Source organism: Apodemus sylvaticus, chromosome 10 (genome assembly GCF_947179515.1).
Source record: "Apodemus sylvaticus chromosome 10, mApoSyl1.1, whole genome shotgun sequence".
Taxonomy (NCBI): Eukaryota; Metazoa; Chordata; class Mammalia; order Rodentia; family Muridae; genus Apodemus; species Apodemus sylvaticus.
The window spans coordinates 49,332,822-49,349,448 of record NC_067481.1 but is presented as its reverse complement, the minus strand read 5'-3'; the positions used below and the strand labels follow the sequence as shown (position 1 = coordinate 49,349,448).

At 50.7% G+C, this 16,627-nt stretch overlaps 1 protein-coding gene across 11 annotated transcripts in view; it reads right to left on the bottom strand.

The window, feature by feature from the left end:
* Window positions 1-380: 380 nt before the first annotated feature.
* Rap1gap2 (RAP1 GTPase activating protein 2) overlaps window positions 381-16,627 on the bottom strand; it is a 194,402-nt gene continuing 178,155 nt past the window's right edge. For 10 of the 11 annotated variants that reach the window (XM_052194010.1, XM_052194005.1, XM_052194006.1 and 7 more), the window contains 8 exons: window positions 14,237-14,374; window positions 12,686-12,804; window positions 10,165-10,278; window positions 9,828-9,945; window positions 8,972-9,098; window positions 5,695-5,771; window positions 5,282-5,320; window positions 381-4,479 (listed from right to left, as the gene is read on the bottom strand). In XM_052194010.1, the coding sequence (XP_052049970.1) occupies window positions 5,312-5,320; window positions 5,695-5,771; window positions 8,972-9,098; window positions 9,828-9,945; window positions 10,165-10,278; window positions 12,686-12,804; window positions 14,237-14,374 (702 nt within the window). In that variant the 3' untranslated portion in view covers window positions 381-4,479; window positions 5,282-5,311. The remainder of the gene's footprint in view (window positions 4,480-5,281; window positions 5,321-5,694; window positions 5,772-8,971; window positions 9,099-9,827; window positions 9,946-10,164; window positions 10,279-12,685; window positions 12,805-14,236; window positions 14,375-16,627) is intronic. The other variant, XR_007979681.1, reaches the window with a different exon arrangement.

The window sequence follows — 16,627 nt, the reverse complement described above, 5'->3', positions numbered from 1 at the left end:
ACACATGTGTTGCATGTGTATGTGGTGTACCCATGTGAATGCACAGGTTTTCATTCCTATGCACACCAACAAGCAAGTTTTCAGTATCTGCCTGCTTCCGCCTCTCCCCCCCCACCCCGCCCCCACCCCACCCCCACCGTAGGGACACGGGCATGTGCAATCAGGCATGGCTTTTTGTAGGCTGAAGATTCAAACTCAGATCCACACACTTGCAGAGCACGCAATCTTATCCAACAATTTCCCCAGCACCAGGTTTGCTTTGTTTTGTTTGTTTTTAATATTAATAAAGTTCGTAAATAGGTTCGAGCTGATAGCCACTCTCCAGTGAAAGGCCCTGCTGAAGTCTAGTAGAGCCCGGCTCCAAGAAATGTGAACTCTAATGGACACAAAATATGTTATTTATTGTCAATTTCTGCAAAGACACATTTAAGCAACAAAATATACATTTTCAACCTTTTAGAATTTGTTTTATACATTAACAAATACAATGTGCTACCATAGCAATAAATTAGATGTACACTATTTACATCACATAGGCAGTCAGGATCTACAAATCACCCCCCTCACTGAGAGGAAGCAAAGAAACATCATCGTCACAGGGGTCACTTCCAAACTACACCTCTTAGGTTCTACCACATGGGCATCTCTTCACGTGGCACCTGGGAGCTGGAGAGCAGGCGGGGACATCACAAGCTGGCATAGACGCTAAGGAGTGGGAAGGGGAATTTCACCCTTTCAAGTGGAAATGTCACAGAACCAAAGACAATGGCAACTAATTCCAGTCTTGCAGCCAAGCACACTGCCTGCTGGGGACAGTAAGGCCCAGGCCAAAGCCTCTGCCCCAGCCGCTGCTCACTACAGACTGCCCTTGGCTCTACAGGTTGTCTTCTTTCTCCCAAAGGAGCACATGGCCCGGCTGCAAAGAGATGTGGGATTGGTGTGGGCGAGCAGTTAGTGGGGAAACAGACACCAGAGCTTGGTAGGACGGCTCAGCAGCACCCAACGGGGCAGGCGGCAGAATGAGCCTTGTTCACTGTACCAACTGTCTTTGCCTTTGATTGAGGGGTAGCTAGAAGCTGGGGAGGGGGCACAGGAGTCCAGAGCATGGCTAACTAACCTGGTTGCTGCTGGCCCGGAAGCATACGCTCTCTCTGAACCCCAGGGACCCCACACACGCACACACAACACAGCTGTCTTTGCAGACTGAGAAACAAAGGACAAAAGGTGATGTTTGAGTTGGCACCTTAAAGGGTCAAAAGAAAAAGTGACACTGTCTGTGCCCTGCCTAGTCACCTGATCTGGGCTTTTATCACCCATCTCCATTTTAAAAACTGGAGAGGCCTGGGCCTAGACTCAGTGGCAGGGGACTCACTCAGCATGAGCAAGGCCTTGGGAACATTCTCAGCACCACCAAAAAAAAAGGGGGGGGGGGAGGAGGGATGGAGAGAGGGAGGAAGAGAAGATAGACCAGAGAATTAGCTCAATTTATCATGGTCTGTCGTGATTTAGAACAAAGGAGTCAAGAACAGCCACACTTGATCTTATCCAAAAGGCCGAGAAGCAATGAGTCAGGATGGCTAATGCATTTTTGTCCAGGTAACTTTGCCCCGGTCACTGAAAACTCAAAGAAGCACTTTATTGCAATCCCCTCCCCTCCATTTCCTTCACCCAAGCCCCTGGGTCCTCACTGACCAAGACTTCTCATGCTGGAAAACAGCAGAGGTGGAGGCCCTATCAGCACCCTCCCACCCCAGCACCACCCAGCCAGTGCAGAGACCCCAGCTACCAGGCTTCCTCAAAACCCAAGCTCCAGGAAATGCAACTGCTTGCTGCACCAACAGTAAGTTGAGTTGGTATGCAAGAATGGACCCAAGGCAGTTGCAGGTCTAATGACAGCTTTGCCACGAGGCCACTGTGTGGCCTCAGGCAAGTTCTTGCCACTCATCTGGAGGATGACACAGTCTGATGAGATGCAAACAGGGGGCCAGAAGGTTTGAGTTATCAAATGGTGCCCACAAAACTGAAGCACGGATTGTCTTCCAAGAAACACCATTTGGCATTCATTATCACAGAAAGAAACTCTGGCTAAGGCCTTCTATCTGGGGCTCGCCCACATCTGCTTTTGGTGTATCAACAGAGCTGGGGGGCATCTGAATATAGTTTCCAGAGCTGTGACCAGGAGAACCCCTTGTGGAGGTAATGGTGGAAATGTTCCCCCAAATCTAAGTAGAAGTATCATCTACAGAAGCTCAGTCACATGAAGGGGCCTCAGTAAGACTGGGTACAGCCATGAAAGACCACATCAGAGTGTGGGAGGAACATTCTCCAACCCAGAGAGCTGAGAGGAGGCTGGGTCCTACCATTATTCTGCTCCCGTTCATTAAGCAGAGAACTCGAGTTAGGCTGGCGGTACCTACTCTGGAAGCCACAGCATGGCCTGCTAGATGGAGAGAGGCATGAGCAGAGGGCAGGGGAATCTCATACCCTGCCCAGGGTACCTCAGTAACAAACCAAGGATGAAGACCACAGCCAGGGCCTCTCAGTTCCTCTGTACACAGTCATCCATCCCTTCCCCTGGCCCAGAGGTAATGCCTGCAGGCAGAGTAGCCAAAGCAGTGAGGACAAGGCTTATAAGGTTTCCAGCAGCATGGGACAACCTGGAAGCCCCTGAGAGCCCCAGACCACAATGCAACACAACGCAAACCACCAAGCGGGTAAAACTGTCCAGCACAGAGCAGGGAGCCAGAGTCCTGTAATAGTTTCAAAGAAAACACAGCTTGACCTTTCAAGTTCAAGCAGAAACCTGCCAGCAGAACACTGCCAGAATCCACCCGCCTCCTTGCAGCCCGGGTGCCGCTAGGCTGGCTTTTAATAAAAGATAAACAGATACTCTGTTGACCTTCTAACTAGAACAACTCTTACCAAACTCGTATTTCATGTAAGCAGGTTTCCCGAGTGGAGTGAGGGGAGAGCTCCCTCTCCCCTGGCTGAACATAAGTGTGTGTGGGGTGGGGTGGATCAAAATTGTGCTCCGATGACAAAGGCAGCAGGAACACGGTTACAACACCAACCCCAAAGGCGTCCCACCCTTCTGTACTTTGGCTTGGGAATAGGAGCCTAGGCAGACCACGCACTTAGTTGGAAATCTTATCATCTGCTCGCTGAAACAGGAGCCCAGAACGGAGCAGTCCTGTGCCACAGACCTATGTGTACTTAGCAGGGTGGGATCTTCAAGTGCCTGCTGTGTAGAGCCAGTGTTTAGCCTGGTGGCTGCTCTGCTCCACACCCAGCAGCAGAACAGCCCTGCAAACCTGGAAGGCTGAGGAGTCAACGGCATCTCCTCAGGATGAGCCGGCTCACCCAGAGAAGGCAGCCATGGCAAGAAGTACAGATGGTCTGTGGCCTAAAGGGCAGGCTCGTGGGGTCTGGCTCCCGGGGGCCCTGAAGATGGGACAATGGCCTAGAAACCTGCAGTTGGAGATGGAAGCAAGAAAAGTGGGGGGCTGAGCCTAGAAGCAGCCCCCAAGCATCACCAGTCCCTTCACAGATGACAGGAACACAGAGGTGGAAGAACACTGTATTGTTTCCAACACTAAATTCAACCACCACACACTAGACTGACCAAAACTCGCCAAGTCATCTTTCCACTACATCTTTCCCCCCTCTCTCACCTAAGAGATGGCTTAAACTGTGCCTTTTCTAAATTCTCACAAAAGTGGAGACCTGAACTCCTAATGAGCCTCCTTACCCAGAGGCCCCTGCACTGGCGTGTGTTCACCCTGGACTCCACACTCCTGGCCGACCACTACCAGGGCCTCTCCAACCACAAAGATGATCAGCAGCTTGTGTAGAATTAGAAAGGAGAAACCTTGAGACTACAGACAAGGAAGCATGCAGCTGGGTCCTGGAACACCTAGCTCTGACTCGAAGCTTCCACCAGCCTGAGCCTCCTCAGGGGACCCTGGCAGCAGGGACAGAACTCCTAGGCCTGGGCCAGCAGATGTGTCAGAAATGCAGTGAGATTCAACCTGGAGGATGCTGAGATATTCCTGGAAAAGCAGCCCTTCCACCATGTCCAGAAAGGCACTGCACTGTGGGCCAAGACAGATACCCACCCACCATTCTGCAGTCACCTCCACTCCCCACCACACAACCCAACTCTGTCTCTGGGGCAGACAAGCTCCCTAGCTTCTCGCTGAGTCCCCTGGGACTCAGAGGCCCCCTTGCCCAGATCTTTTCCTGCTTGTAAAACAATTGACTCAGGTAGCCGGTCACATCAGGGGGTCAGAAATACAGGTTGGGGCTTTCAGGTCTGGAGAAGGATCCGGTAAGGTCATGGCCATGTCAGGACGTGGAACAGACAGCTGGTCTGCTGGGCAGGTGGCCAGTGAGACAGCAGGCCTGAACGGTCAGAGTAGTGGATGGCACCCCCAAACTGCTGGAATTAGGAGCCTTCTGTAGGCCAGAATTCACATTTCCCTGAGAAGATAAAGAAGGGGAGATAGAGGATAAGCATTGGATAAGAGAGACGAAAACATGCTGGAGTCAGAGTAGGGAAGCCACTTGCCCATGGCTACACTCAGGACAAGGAGGCTGCCAAACTCAAGGGGCCTGGGCTCAGCCCCAGAAGCCAAGCCGTGTGTAAGCACTGTGTAGCAGAAGCACCCATAGTCCCTCACAGGTGGGGAGGCCCACATCACACTCCCATTTTTCTCTTCTGTTTTCTCATACATGGGTTAAACATAAAGTGGCTCAACTGTACCCTTCCTCTCGGTCCCGACCCACTCATACTCCAGGGGAGCCTCGCTGAGTGGGTGGGGCCAATAGGTCTATCAGGAGTTCACTGTGCAGCATGCCGGGAGCAGAGACCACCCTGGGATTGTCCCTCACAGCAATGCTTGGGGAGGGGTATCTCATGTCATATGGGGAAGATAGATACCAGCCTGGAGCCTTGGAAAGTACAAGGAGAGACAAATGCTTGCAAAGGGGAAGGGAAGGGGTAAACAGAGGGATTCCTCCCTCCAGAGAATGAAGTGAAGTCTTCGGCTACTTTCCCTTCTAGTACTACAACCAGCTCCATCCAGTGTGGGATCTCCCACCATGCCACTGGACAGCCCCTCCTAGCCACTGTTCTCAGCCCCTCCATCCCCAGGAAGGCCTGGAGATGTCTGTCAACAGTAGTCCTCCATGTTCCTCAGCTGACGTTCTATAGTCATTCGCAGGCCAGAAAGTCTGCCTTTCAGGGAACATTCCCCTCTCACGGCCACAGTAACACACTCACCTTGGACAAGGGAAGGTCTTCACTTTTGCATTAGTGACCCTGTGTAAGAAACACACAAGATATTTTTTTTTCAAAACTCAGACAATAGCCTCCACCTGCAGCTTCTGTGCACTAGGCTCTTGGCAATCAGAGTTCAGGAAGGGACTAGGGCTCCCAGGGGTCCAGCAGAACCTATCTCACCCCTAGGGATGGCTGTGTGCAAGAATGAGGCTCTACTATAGGAGGCGTGGCAAAGGTGGCTGGAGCGCTCCCAGCCTGGTCTGCACCAAGGAAGGACAGAAAGCATTGTCCCCAGATCTGGCAAAGGATGCATCTCTGCCTGCTTCAGGAGACAACCCCCCCCCCATGAGCACTCTCAGATGTGGGGTGTTGGGCTCACAGGGCCCTTCCTTAGATGCCCACGCCATCCTTACCGCACTGGAGCTAGCATGACTGAGTTTATCAAAGCGGAATTTCAGGTTTGACCTTGGAGAGTTCCTGCTTTTGGCATCTGAGAAAAGAAAAGGGATATGGACCTTGAGGGATTATTCTAGCAAAGTCAGAATACTGAGCAGGGAAAGAGGGCCTCAACCTCCCCCCAAAAGCAAGCTTGCTAAGAGGTACCACCCACCAGAAATAGTACTCAGGCTTGGAGAATGTTGTGCCCTGCTTATTAAACACAGGTCACTTCATATATTTTCAAAATTAAATTATGGAAGCTCATAAGTAAACAAGCCATATTCAAGGAAGATAAGGGATATTCAAAATTTGTCATTTCCTCATTATATTATGGTGTTTTGCTTTCATCTGTGTCGTTATGTCTCCTGTATCCTTTTATCAGAAATCGGTTAAGGTGGTAGGCTATCAGGGATGTAATGGCATTGGCTTGAGATCAATCTCAATGAAAGTATTAAGACTACTGATGTTGGCAATGTTGTAAATCTGGGCTTGGTTTATGGTTTTGTTCTCTGGATTTAAGAAACTAATGGAAGGGCTGGCAAGATGGCTGCTCTTCCAGAGGTCCTGAGTTCAATTCCCAGCAACCATATGATGACTTACAACCATCCAATACCCTCTTCTGGTGTGCAGACATTCATGTAGGCAGAACAGTGTATACATAATAAATAAATCTTAAGAAAAAAGAAACTAATGGAAAGTAATAACAAATGAACTAAGCTTGAAAGCAGGCTGTACCCGCTGCCACTACATTGTGAAGACCAGCACGGGGGCCACCTGCGCCCCCGTGGTAGAAACTACTACCATACAAAGAGGCTATATCACTGACTGACAAAATGTCAATGTAGGCAATAATACCCATCAGAACCCTCGTGGCAACCACATTTGACTGTCATCTGCAGCCTTGCACTGGCACCAGAGTTAAGCATCACTGAAACTACCCTATGAGAATCCTATAGACAGAGGACTCACAGTAAAAAAAATATTGAGTATTTTGCTGTCATTTTCAAACTATTAGACCCTCCCTGAGTACCCTGATGATTGATTCACTTTGTGTTCCTAGAAACCCAAGTATGAATAGCCAATGACCAGGCATCTGCAATTACAGAGGACTCCGGGGTCATCCCCCTTCTCTCAGCCTGCCCCTCCCTACACACACTGGAGCAGTCAGAAACAGGTTTCTAGACCTCCAAGTCCATGTTACATGGGGTTAGGGGTCAAAAGCAGAAAATCGGGGCTAAATACAGCCTGGGGGGTGGGGAGATGTACCAGCTAGGGGTGTAGTTAGCCCTGGGAAAGACTGTACACCTGTTCCATATTTCCTCCTGCCCTGAGTGACCTTAAACCAGTTTAATGCAGACATTCCCAAAGCTTCCCTTAACTCAGACCTTGTCCAAGAGAGCAGACTAGTATTCATTCCTTTTGATATTTATTTAATGCTACAAAGAATGCAGTTTGGTGATAGATTCTATCCATCCATATTTAACCAAGCATTTAAAAAAAAAAAAGATCAGCAAATGTGTAGGGCTACTCCATTTTACAAATGGGGAAACTGAGGGTTGGGAGGGGAGCCAGTCTGTGCAAAGCTGAGGTAAGAGTCCATCTGGATAACGGCCTGAGCACAGGAGAGGGAGCTGTGGTCAGGCACAGCTGGAAAGCCCTCCACAAAGGGCCAGTTGCTTTCACCCTGGTCTCTGCTACATTTCATGACATCCTCCTTTTGACATCATTCGGTCTCTACAGAGTGATAACCAGTAGACCACCACCCCTACTCCAGCCACTGTGAAAAACCAAAAATAACAATAAATATTGCCAAAGTCCCTTGGGGAGTGAGATTACCCCTGGCCAAGAACTTGTTGGTCACACTAATGTTTTATTCCAGTCCCACAAGACACATTTAGGTTAATGGTTGTATGCTTTTTACAGTGTATGCTCATCAAATCTTTGTAGGGAGCCTTGGAAGTCCTGAGAGAATGTGTTTTGCTAGGTCAAGGACCCAATGCCTTAGACCATGGAAATGGCAAAGCCTCCCCTACCATGGTGATGCTCTGGCCTCCTCTGGTCAAGAGTATGAATGTTGGACTGGAGAGATGGCTCGGTGGTTAAGAGCATTGACTGCTCTTCCAGAGGTCCTGAGTTCAATTTCCAGCAACCACATGGTGGCTCACAACCATCTGTAATGGGATCTGATGCCCTCTTCTGGTGTGTCTGAAGACAGCTACAGTGTACTCATATACATAACATAAATAAATAAATCTTTTTTTAAAAAGAGCATGAATATTGACAGTGCATGTAAGTATAAGTGTTTACAAGTGACTGATCAGTGTGTGAAAACCCTAGCAACTGCCCTTCCTCTTCCTGTCTGTTTACAGCCTGAGGCTGCTTGCCTACAAATGCCTCCCACTGAGACTAGCTCACCCTTCCCCCACAGTGCCCCCCTGGGTAAAAATCATCTGTCTCACTGGGTATTTGGTTGACCTGGAAAGCTGACCCCTTTCCTTTTCCTCCAATCTGGTGCTTCCTACTCAGCTCAACTGTAGGAATTTCAGAAACCTGAAAGACCCAGGCCCCTACACGCTCCCTAAGCCTGCACCCACAACACAGTAAGTTCTACACACACTCTGCCATGACCCCAACTCCCCCAGGTGCCCACTGGTGCCTCCTCCCCAGATTCCACCAGTCCTTTCTACACTCAGCGTGCAGCTGCCAAATGGTCTTTCACAATGCCAGGCGCCTCTTCCAGAACCTTCAGTGGCTTTTACCAACAATGCCTGAGTCCTCCCCAGGCCTCCTGGCATCCCACTCATGGTCCCCATAACCCTTGTCCTTTCTCATCTCTCCATGACTCCACTACACTGACGCTCACACACGGTCTCTCATTCCTCCAGCCCCCTCCACTGCCTTTCCTCTCACCGCCGGGGGCTCAGAATCACCGCCATGGCACTGGCCCTCGGTGGTGACAGGTTAGGGCAAGAGGTGAGCAGAGCATACAGCCTTCTAAGCACTCAATCTTAACTTCTCCGCCATGGGATCATCATGAAATCATTCAATCCTCTGAGCCTCAGTTTCCACATATATACGAAAATAATAAGATGATAGGAAGATGGAGTACCCTGATGGAGGTAAAGGCCCTAACATCTTGGAAAAGGAGAAGTTGGTCCATCAAGCATCCCTGGGGTACAGCCCTTAGGACTGCAGTTGGGACACAGCTCCACCCTCCTAACTCCAGCATGCAGATCTTTATGTGCTACAGACCTGTGGGACTCCGGCTCATGATGATGGGTGTGGCCGCGGCCCCCAGGCTGGGGCTCTCGCTGCTCGGGGACGGGCTGTAGGCAAACACCTCCTGCTTGAAGGGCGAGGTTGTAGAAGGCTGGCTGCTCTGAGGAGAGAAACTGGGTGAGCAAGGCCAATGTATACCCAGCATCCCCACAGCTGTCCTGAAATGGACCACACAGGCCACTGCCTCCAACCTCCCGTAGCACTTCTGCCTCAGCCGTGACTGCAGCCTTTCCCTAACTTCTTTCCAGTTGGTGTCCCCCTGGCATAAGCAACCTCCACTGCTGCTCTAAAGCACTCTGCTGAGACAGTCTCCACATTCACGGCGCTTAGCTGGTAGCCACAGCGGCATAGGCCACTCTTTCTCCATGGAGTGCTTTTAAAGCAGAATGTAACCAGCTAGGCCCCTGTACCGGCTGGTTCTGTGTCAACTTGACACAGGCTGGAGTTGTCACAGAGAAAGGAGCCTCCCTTGAGGAAATGCCTCCATGAGAGCCAGCTGTGGGGCACTTTCTCAATTAGTGATCAAGAGGGGAGGACCCATTGCTGGTGGTGTGTCATCCCTGGGCTGGTGGTCTTGGGTTCTACAGAAAGCAAGCTGAGCAAGCCAGTAAGGAACATCCCTCCATGGCCTCTGCATCAGGTCCTGCTTCCTGACCTGCTTGAGTTCCAGTCCTGACATCCTTTGATGATGAACAGCAATGAGAAGTATAAGCGGAACAAACCCTTTCCTCCCCAACCTGCTTCTTGGTCATGATGTTTGTGCAGGAATAGAACCCCTGACTAAGACAGCCCCAGAGTGCTGTTCTCTGATTGGCTGAGACTCACTTACCCCGCTGTCACACTCCTCCATGGCCTCGCCCTCCCCTGCTGTGCTGCTGAAGCTGCTGGTGCTGGAGGAGGAGCGGGAGATATTGGCACGGCCGTTCTCCTTCAACTTGATGAAGGGTCTGCAGAGAATGGAAGCAAGGCGGATGGAGAGAGAGTGGAGGTGCAGCAGCAAACTGAGCCTGCCCAAGGCCGCCCCGCCAGCCTCTGCCCGGTGCTCTTTGTGTTCCAGAGACTTCCAAAGGCTACAACTGCCCCCTCTTGGCTTGTCTGGAGTCGAGCGCATAAGCCAGCACTCTAAGTGGCTATAACCAGCCCTTCCCAAAGCCCAGCTCCCTTACTTCTCTTTGTTGGGACAGATTTCTGGAGAGCTGGGATTTGACGAGGTCTCAGACTTTATCTCCTGAGAAGAGTGTCCACCATCTGGGGTTTTGGGGATGCTGGAGGCACTGTCACTAGGGAAGGAGAATGAAGAGAAATGAGGCTGGAGGCCAGGCCCCTGCCCTTGTCCACCCTTGGCCCTAGTCAGAGCTCAGACTTCGGGGACCAGTACACAGAGGGTAGCCACCTCTTCCCTCCCCACCTGAGCCTCTGAGATTACAGAAAACAGCAGAGGTTCCTGTTCCCTACAATAAAGGCCAATCTGAACTCATGGTAATAGTCCAAAGCCAACAAACAGCAGAGGTCCTGTCTTAATGGCCTACAGCTAAAGTCTCTCTCTCTCTCTCTCTCTCTCTCTCTCTCTCTCTCTCTCTCTCTCTCCTGTGCTGACCATCCCCCCTGGCAGAGCTATGAATCAAGAGTAGATCCCATGGGGAGCAGAGCAGAATCATACAGGAATCATACAGGAATCAACCCAGTAGCCATGGATTCCTGAGAGGGTCAGGGGAGGGGTGCACCTGCTATAATAACTCCTGAAAACATTCTACATGTGACAAAGCACCCCTGGGTGCTGGAGAGAGAAGGAATACCCTAAGCCCAAGGATCCAAAAGCATCTGCCTCCTACCATTCAGCAAAGATCACAATTCACCCCTACCAGTCACCAGAGCCAGGACAGCTCTGTCCTCACTTGTTTTGTCTTTAGTATTTCTGAGCCCCTGAACCACTGGCCTCTTTTTCTCTTTAAGCCTTGTTTGTCACCGTATTTATTGCCTATACGTGTTTGCCTGCATGTGTGTATGTGAATCACATGCTTACTCATGGGGCTGTAGAGAGCACTGGATCCCTGGAACTAGAGTTACACATGGTGTGGATGCTGGGAACCAAACCACAGATCTCTTAAGAGCAGGCAGTGCTCTTAACTGCTGAGCCATCTCTCCAGCCCTTCAGAGCACTTTTTATAACAGCAGCATTAATGAGGCATAGCACACATGTCACATTTTTGAAACGTCCATGGCACTGTGCAGCCATCGCCACAATCTAATTTTAGAACATTTTAAGGCCTTTAAAAGAACGACTCTGGCTCATCTGCAATCACCGCCCCACCCCCATCCCTAACCTATTTATTTCTGTCTCTATGAACTCTGCCTAGTCTGGACATTGCACAGAAATGGGACTTGACAGCATACATGATCGTCACATCTGGATTCCACTAGCTTAACATTTTCAAAGTCTTCCCCGGGCTGCAGCCTGCATCGGTATCTCAGCACTGGTTATTTGTACCTTTTGTGGGTATACTCATTATGATTACCTAGTCATCAGATTACAGGCCCTTCGACTGTTCCCACTTTGACTTACCATGAATAATGCTGCAATTAATAAGTATGTGTTGGTGATGCTGTGCACACCTGCTTTCAATCTTCATAGCCTCTGTAGGTACACATCTACAGGTGGGCTTGCGGGGTCTGATGGGAACTCTATGTTTAGCCCTTGGAGGGCTGCCACACTGGTTCCAGAGCAGATGCACTATCTCTCATCCCCACCAGCAACGTACAAATGTGCCAGTACCTCCGCATCCTCGATAACACTCATTATTTATCTTTACAATCACAGGCACCATAGAGGTGTCAATAGCCTACATCATAAACTCTGTGTATGTGGAGGAAGGGGGGAGGGAGAGGGAGAGGGAGAGAGAGAGAGAGAGAGAGAGAGAGAGAGAGAGAGAGAGAGAGAGAGAGAGAGAGAGAGAGAGAGAGAGAGGCACGTGCATGTGTGCACAGGTGCTTTTAACTGCCTGAGCCTACAGAGGTCAGAAGTCAGCCTGAGGTTTGCCCCCCACGGCTTTCCTCCTTTGCTAAGATAGTCCCTCGCTGACCCTTAAGCTCACTGACTGGAAAGCCCCAGGGACCCTCCTGTCACCACACCTGGCTTTTTATAAGGGCACTAGGGATCCAAGCCCAAGTCCTCATACTTGGCCAGCAACGTTACCCACTGAGCCACCTTGCCATCCCTCCAGGCACCTTAGTGAGTTTGCCAGTGACCTCCTAACCGTCAAACCACAGGGTTGGGTCACTACAGTGAACTTCCCTCCATGACAAACACAGGAATTTCTTCCCTCCTAGCTTTGGAGACCACACACACACACACACACTCCGTGCAGTCTCTCCTCTCTCTTCCTTCTCAACTATCCTTGCCAGGAGCCCTTCCTCTGAGTACACTGGGGCTCTGTGCACTCTCCAGTCACACCAATCTATTCAGTTTCTTTGCATCAGAAACTCTGAGCACGGCCCAGTCCTCTCTGAGAGGCCCTTTAGGGCTTCTCTCCTACACACAAGGAACAGGATGTGCAGGCCCCTGAGGTGAGTGAGGGGAAGCCTGACACTGGGGAAACCTGTGCCCATGTGTGGGCACCTGACAGCTATCAAGGAGAAGAGAGCTGACAGGCCCCATAGCTGGGCTGGCATCCAGGCCCTGACAGTTACCATCGTGTCCGGCTGTCCCCCTGGCCTTCAGAGCCTGAGTGCAGGCGGGGGAAGAGTCCCGACCGCCGCTTGATGGGGCTCCGTGACTGGTTCTTCACAGTTGCTGCGGCCACTGGAGGCTGCCGATAAAACGGCCACAGTGAGTACACATGCCCGCCCCGGTCCTTCCTGCCCCTTCTCTGATCTTCACAAGACTCCTTGTCTTGTGGAGACCAGAGAAACCAGCAAAGAGCTCAGACCCCAGCACTTGAGCCATTCACGGCCTCTTTCCTGCTTTTAAACCTGTGCCAGCAGGTAATGGTCCAACAGAGCCTAGAGTTCTTGAATGATCACCATAGTGGGGCCAGATGTTGAGCTGGTTGAGATGACTTAGATCACAGATCGAAACATCTGGGGGTCCCCTGGATAGTCTAGCTTCAACCTTTCACCTCACTAATTAAAAAGCCGAAGACCAGGAAACAGGGGTATGTCGAGGTCAGCTAGCAACAAAGATCCAGGGCTTCCCGAGTCTCCCTCACTGCTTGTGAATAAATGGACCCAGGCAGGAGTTGCAGCAACAGACCAAATGAGAGCTGCTGAGCTGAGTCCACACGCACTGATGGGCAGTCTCCTGTCTCCAGGGAGGACGGGGACACACTGGTAAAGGTTTGGACAAAGAGGCATGGAAGCCTGAAACCTGCTAGGTTTCTAACCCCAGCCTCAGTGCCCGTCATGTGCTGTGTGCCACTCTGGGAGAATGGTTAGACTCTCTGGGCCTCAGTTTCCTCACCCTCTGCAGCTAACATGACCCTCTTGGGAAAACAAGGTGATAGATGTGAAAATATTAGGTAAATCAAGCCATTGCTCAAAAGGCTGTTTATAATAGAAGTCAATATCTTGATGAATCCATTTTGTTACTTAATATTTTTTCAAATAAGATTCCACTCCATATAAATCAAAAGCCACTTGCCTTATTAATGGCTGGCTATGTAGTTCCCTCCCCTGCCCTGTGCGAGTCGAGAGGCTTGAGCTCACAGACCCACAAGGCTGACTCTCCCTGAGAACTGAACACGCAGTGATGAAGAGGTTAAGTTTTCTATCAGGAGGTCCTGCATTCAAACCCTAGATCTTCATCCTAGCTGGGTGACTTTTAGTCAGATACCTAATCTCTCTGAGCCTCACAGACAACCGCAACAGGGATCAGGCAGGCTCTTGGGTATCAACCACAAGCTCAGTGCCTGATGCAGAGCAAGCTGGTATGGCCACTGCTGTCATCAATAATTAGGGCCTCCCTCATGAGTCCCCAAGCTCTGTTCTTAAGAAAACTCAGAGAACAATTCACAATACAAACCAACCCCAGGAGCAGCCTGGCACAGAAGTACCACAGAACAGAGGTTGTACACAGAACATCAAGCAGAGGTTGGTTCACCTCCTCAGCAGCTTCTGTGTTCCCCAGCACATCAACCAGCCTGCCCTGCTAAGGTCACCTAACTCAAACCTGGAGCGGGACACGCCCTTCCTCCCTCCTCCTCCTCTTCCCCCACATGCTGGCCCAGCATCCAAAACACTCACCGAGAAGGTAGTCTTGGTGACCTCCATGCTGTTGTGGACAATACCCCCACTGAGGCTGCCAGGAATGTTCCCACCATGTAGCTTCCTCTGGCTACCCACCATGGTCTCCATGGAATGGCTGCGCACGCGGATGGCTCTCTGCAAAGGGTACAGAGGGAGGGACGAAGGTCAAAGAGTCAGAACCTGGCCTCACTGGATAACTCTGCCCCGGGCTCGAATGTACATACATGTGCACACATGAGCAATGAACACGCACACCATTACAGAAGCCCACACCTCAGTAGTTGGTGTTTACAGAGATCTCTAAATTCTGTCAAGGCAGGGTCTGAGGGTTCAATGCTACAAGGTGGGCCAACCTGCTATCCTCATCTTACGGGGAGGGGAAGCAGGGCCTACAGCTCAGCAACCCTCAATGACACTGTCTAGTGAGCAACTCTGCCTCTCTAAGTTATGGCTTCGTTGCCTGTAAAATGAGTGTCACAATTGCACAAAGGATGGGAGCTAAACACACGTGCTGAACACTAACTCCTTTTAATTTTGATGTGTGTGTGTGTGTGTGTGTGTGTGTGTGTGTCACTGAGGAGTGGACCTAAGATCTCCTTCATGATAGGCAAGAGTTCTACCACCGAGCTACATCCCCAAGCACACATGAGCTCTGTGTTCCTCTCTGAAGTACTGGACTGCCGCCCCACTGCTACCGTAGGTGTGACTTAGCTACATCCGCCCTTGATGTAGAACCCTGGAGCAAGTCCCTGCTCATCTCCAAAGCGGCAGCTTACCATCCCTTGGACTTGCACAGCTGAAGTTAAACTTTCCAGATCAACCCTACAGATCTACTTGGCTACACAAAGGAACCGCCGTGGGTGTGGAACCTTGTGTTCACTTATGGCTGACGAAAAGGAAAGTGTGGGGCAGGTTAGGTGGGTACTGGCCAGCTGTTAAGTGTCTGGCCAATGACCTCCAGGACATGGTGCGTGACAAAATGAGAATGACTGAGCCATTAAGAATAGTGTCTGGACCCCTAGAAGGGCTGGACCTGGGGTGACAATCTCTCCCCAGACTTCCCTAGAGTGCAACACTGCTCTGTACAGGACCAAAGAGGGCTGTTTACGATGCTTGGAACTCAGCTCCAACTAGGACAGGACTTCCAGGCAACAAAGTGCTCCAGGATCCTGGCTCCCCTTGGATAACACTGTTTTGCTTAAGTGATGTTTGAAGAGTAGGCACATTTCAGAGCTTTCCCCAGGGACCCCATCATTGCCCTCTGGCCAATAAGATAGCCAGACAACACAACTTAGTGGTCAAAAGCACAAAAGTGTTGGGCCGCTGCTGCCAGGATCCATGTCTGGGCTCCCTGCTGTACCTTGGTAGCTGGGAACTCTGCAGGCTGCTTAGCTTCTCTGAGACTTATGTGCAGTGGGAGAAGGTGTGTCTACAGAAAGAGTAGCAACGAGAGCCCTAAAGCTCTTAAAAGAGAGGTCATCGCATCACCAGTGTAACTTCTCTTGGTGTTGATATTAGGCACAATGTGTTTCCTGTGTGCTCAGCACCACACCAAGAACTAGAACTGTAGTATTGAGGCCAAAGGGGCAATGCATCCAAGAATGCCCAAACACACTTCTAAGAGGAGACTAATAATGCAAGACCCAGTGTCCATGATGATGGTCTACTTGTGTCAGATGTTCTGGGGCCTAAAGAGCAAAGGTTCCTGGACACCCGTATATTAGTGGCTCAAGTACAGGTACTAAACCCCAACTGGCAGATCTCTTACTGGCAGGACCAACATGCATTCCAATGTCTCCTCCTCCTCCTCCTCCTCCTCCTCCTCCTCTCCTCCTCCTCCTCCTCCTCCTCCTCCTCCTCCTCCTCCTCCTCCTCCTCCCTGGGATAAAAAGTACTCAGGCTCAGTCTAAAGCACTCATTTAACTCATCCCTTACTAGAGAAGCTGGAGGGATGTCTACTGGTGGCTTTGGGGAGATCCTCTGAAAGCACTGGAGACACACCTGGGAGGCCAAACCTGATGACAAAGCTGGGGAGTCCAGGACCACATGGTGGAAAAAGGGAAAGAACACACGTGCTTTGACCATCTGTGCCAGAGTCACCTGGACTTCTTGCTACAGTAATTAGCAGATTTTTCTCACCATGGTGTGAGCCTGTCAAGACAGGGTAGTCTCAGAACTTGGCACCAGCCATCAGATAGGGACTAAGATGAAGCCCATGCCCTTATGACTGGACTCAGGCCTGTGCATACCTCTAAGGAATGTCTCCAGTGGAAGAGCAAAGCCCCTTGCTGCCCTTGAGACAACCGGGAAGAGCTTCCAGGTACATCAGCACAAACACTGTTCTTCAGGACCCCGGGGGACTCCTGTGAGACCTTGGAATGGAGAAAG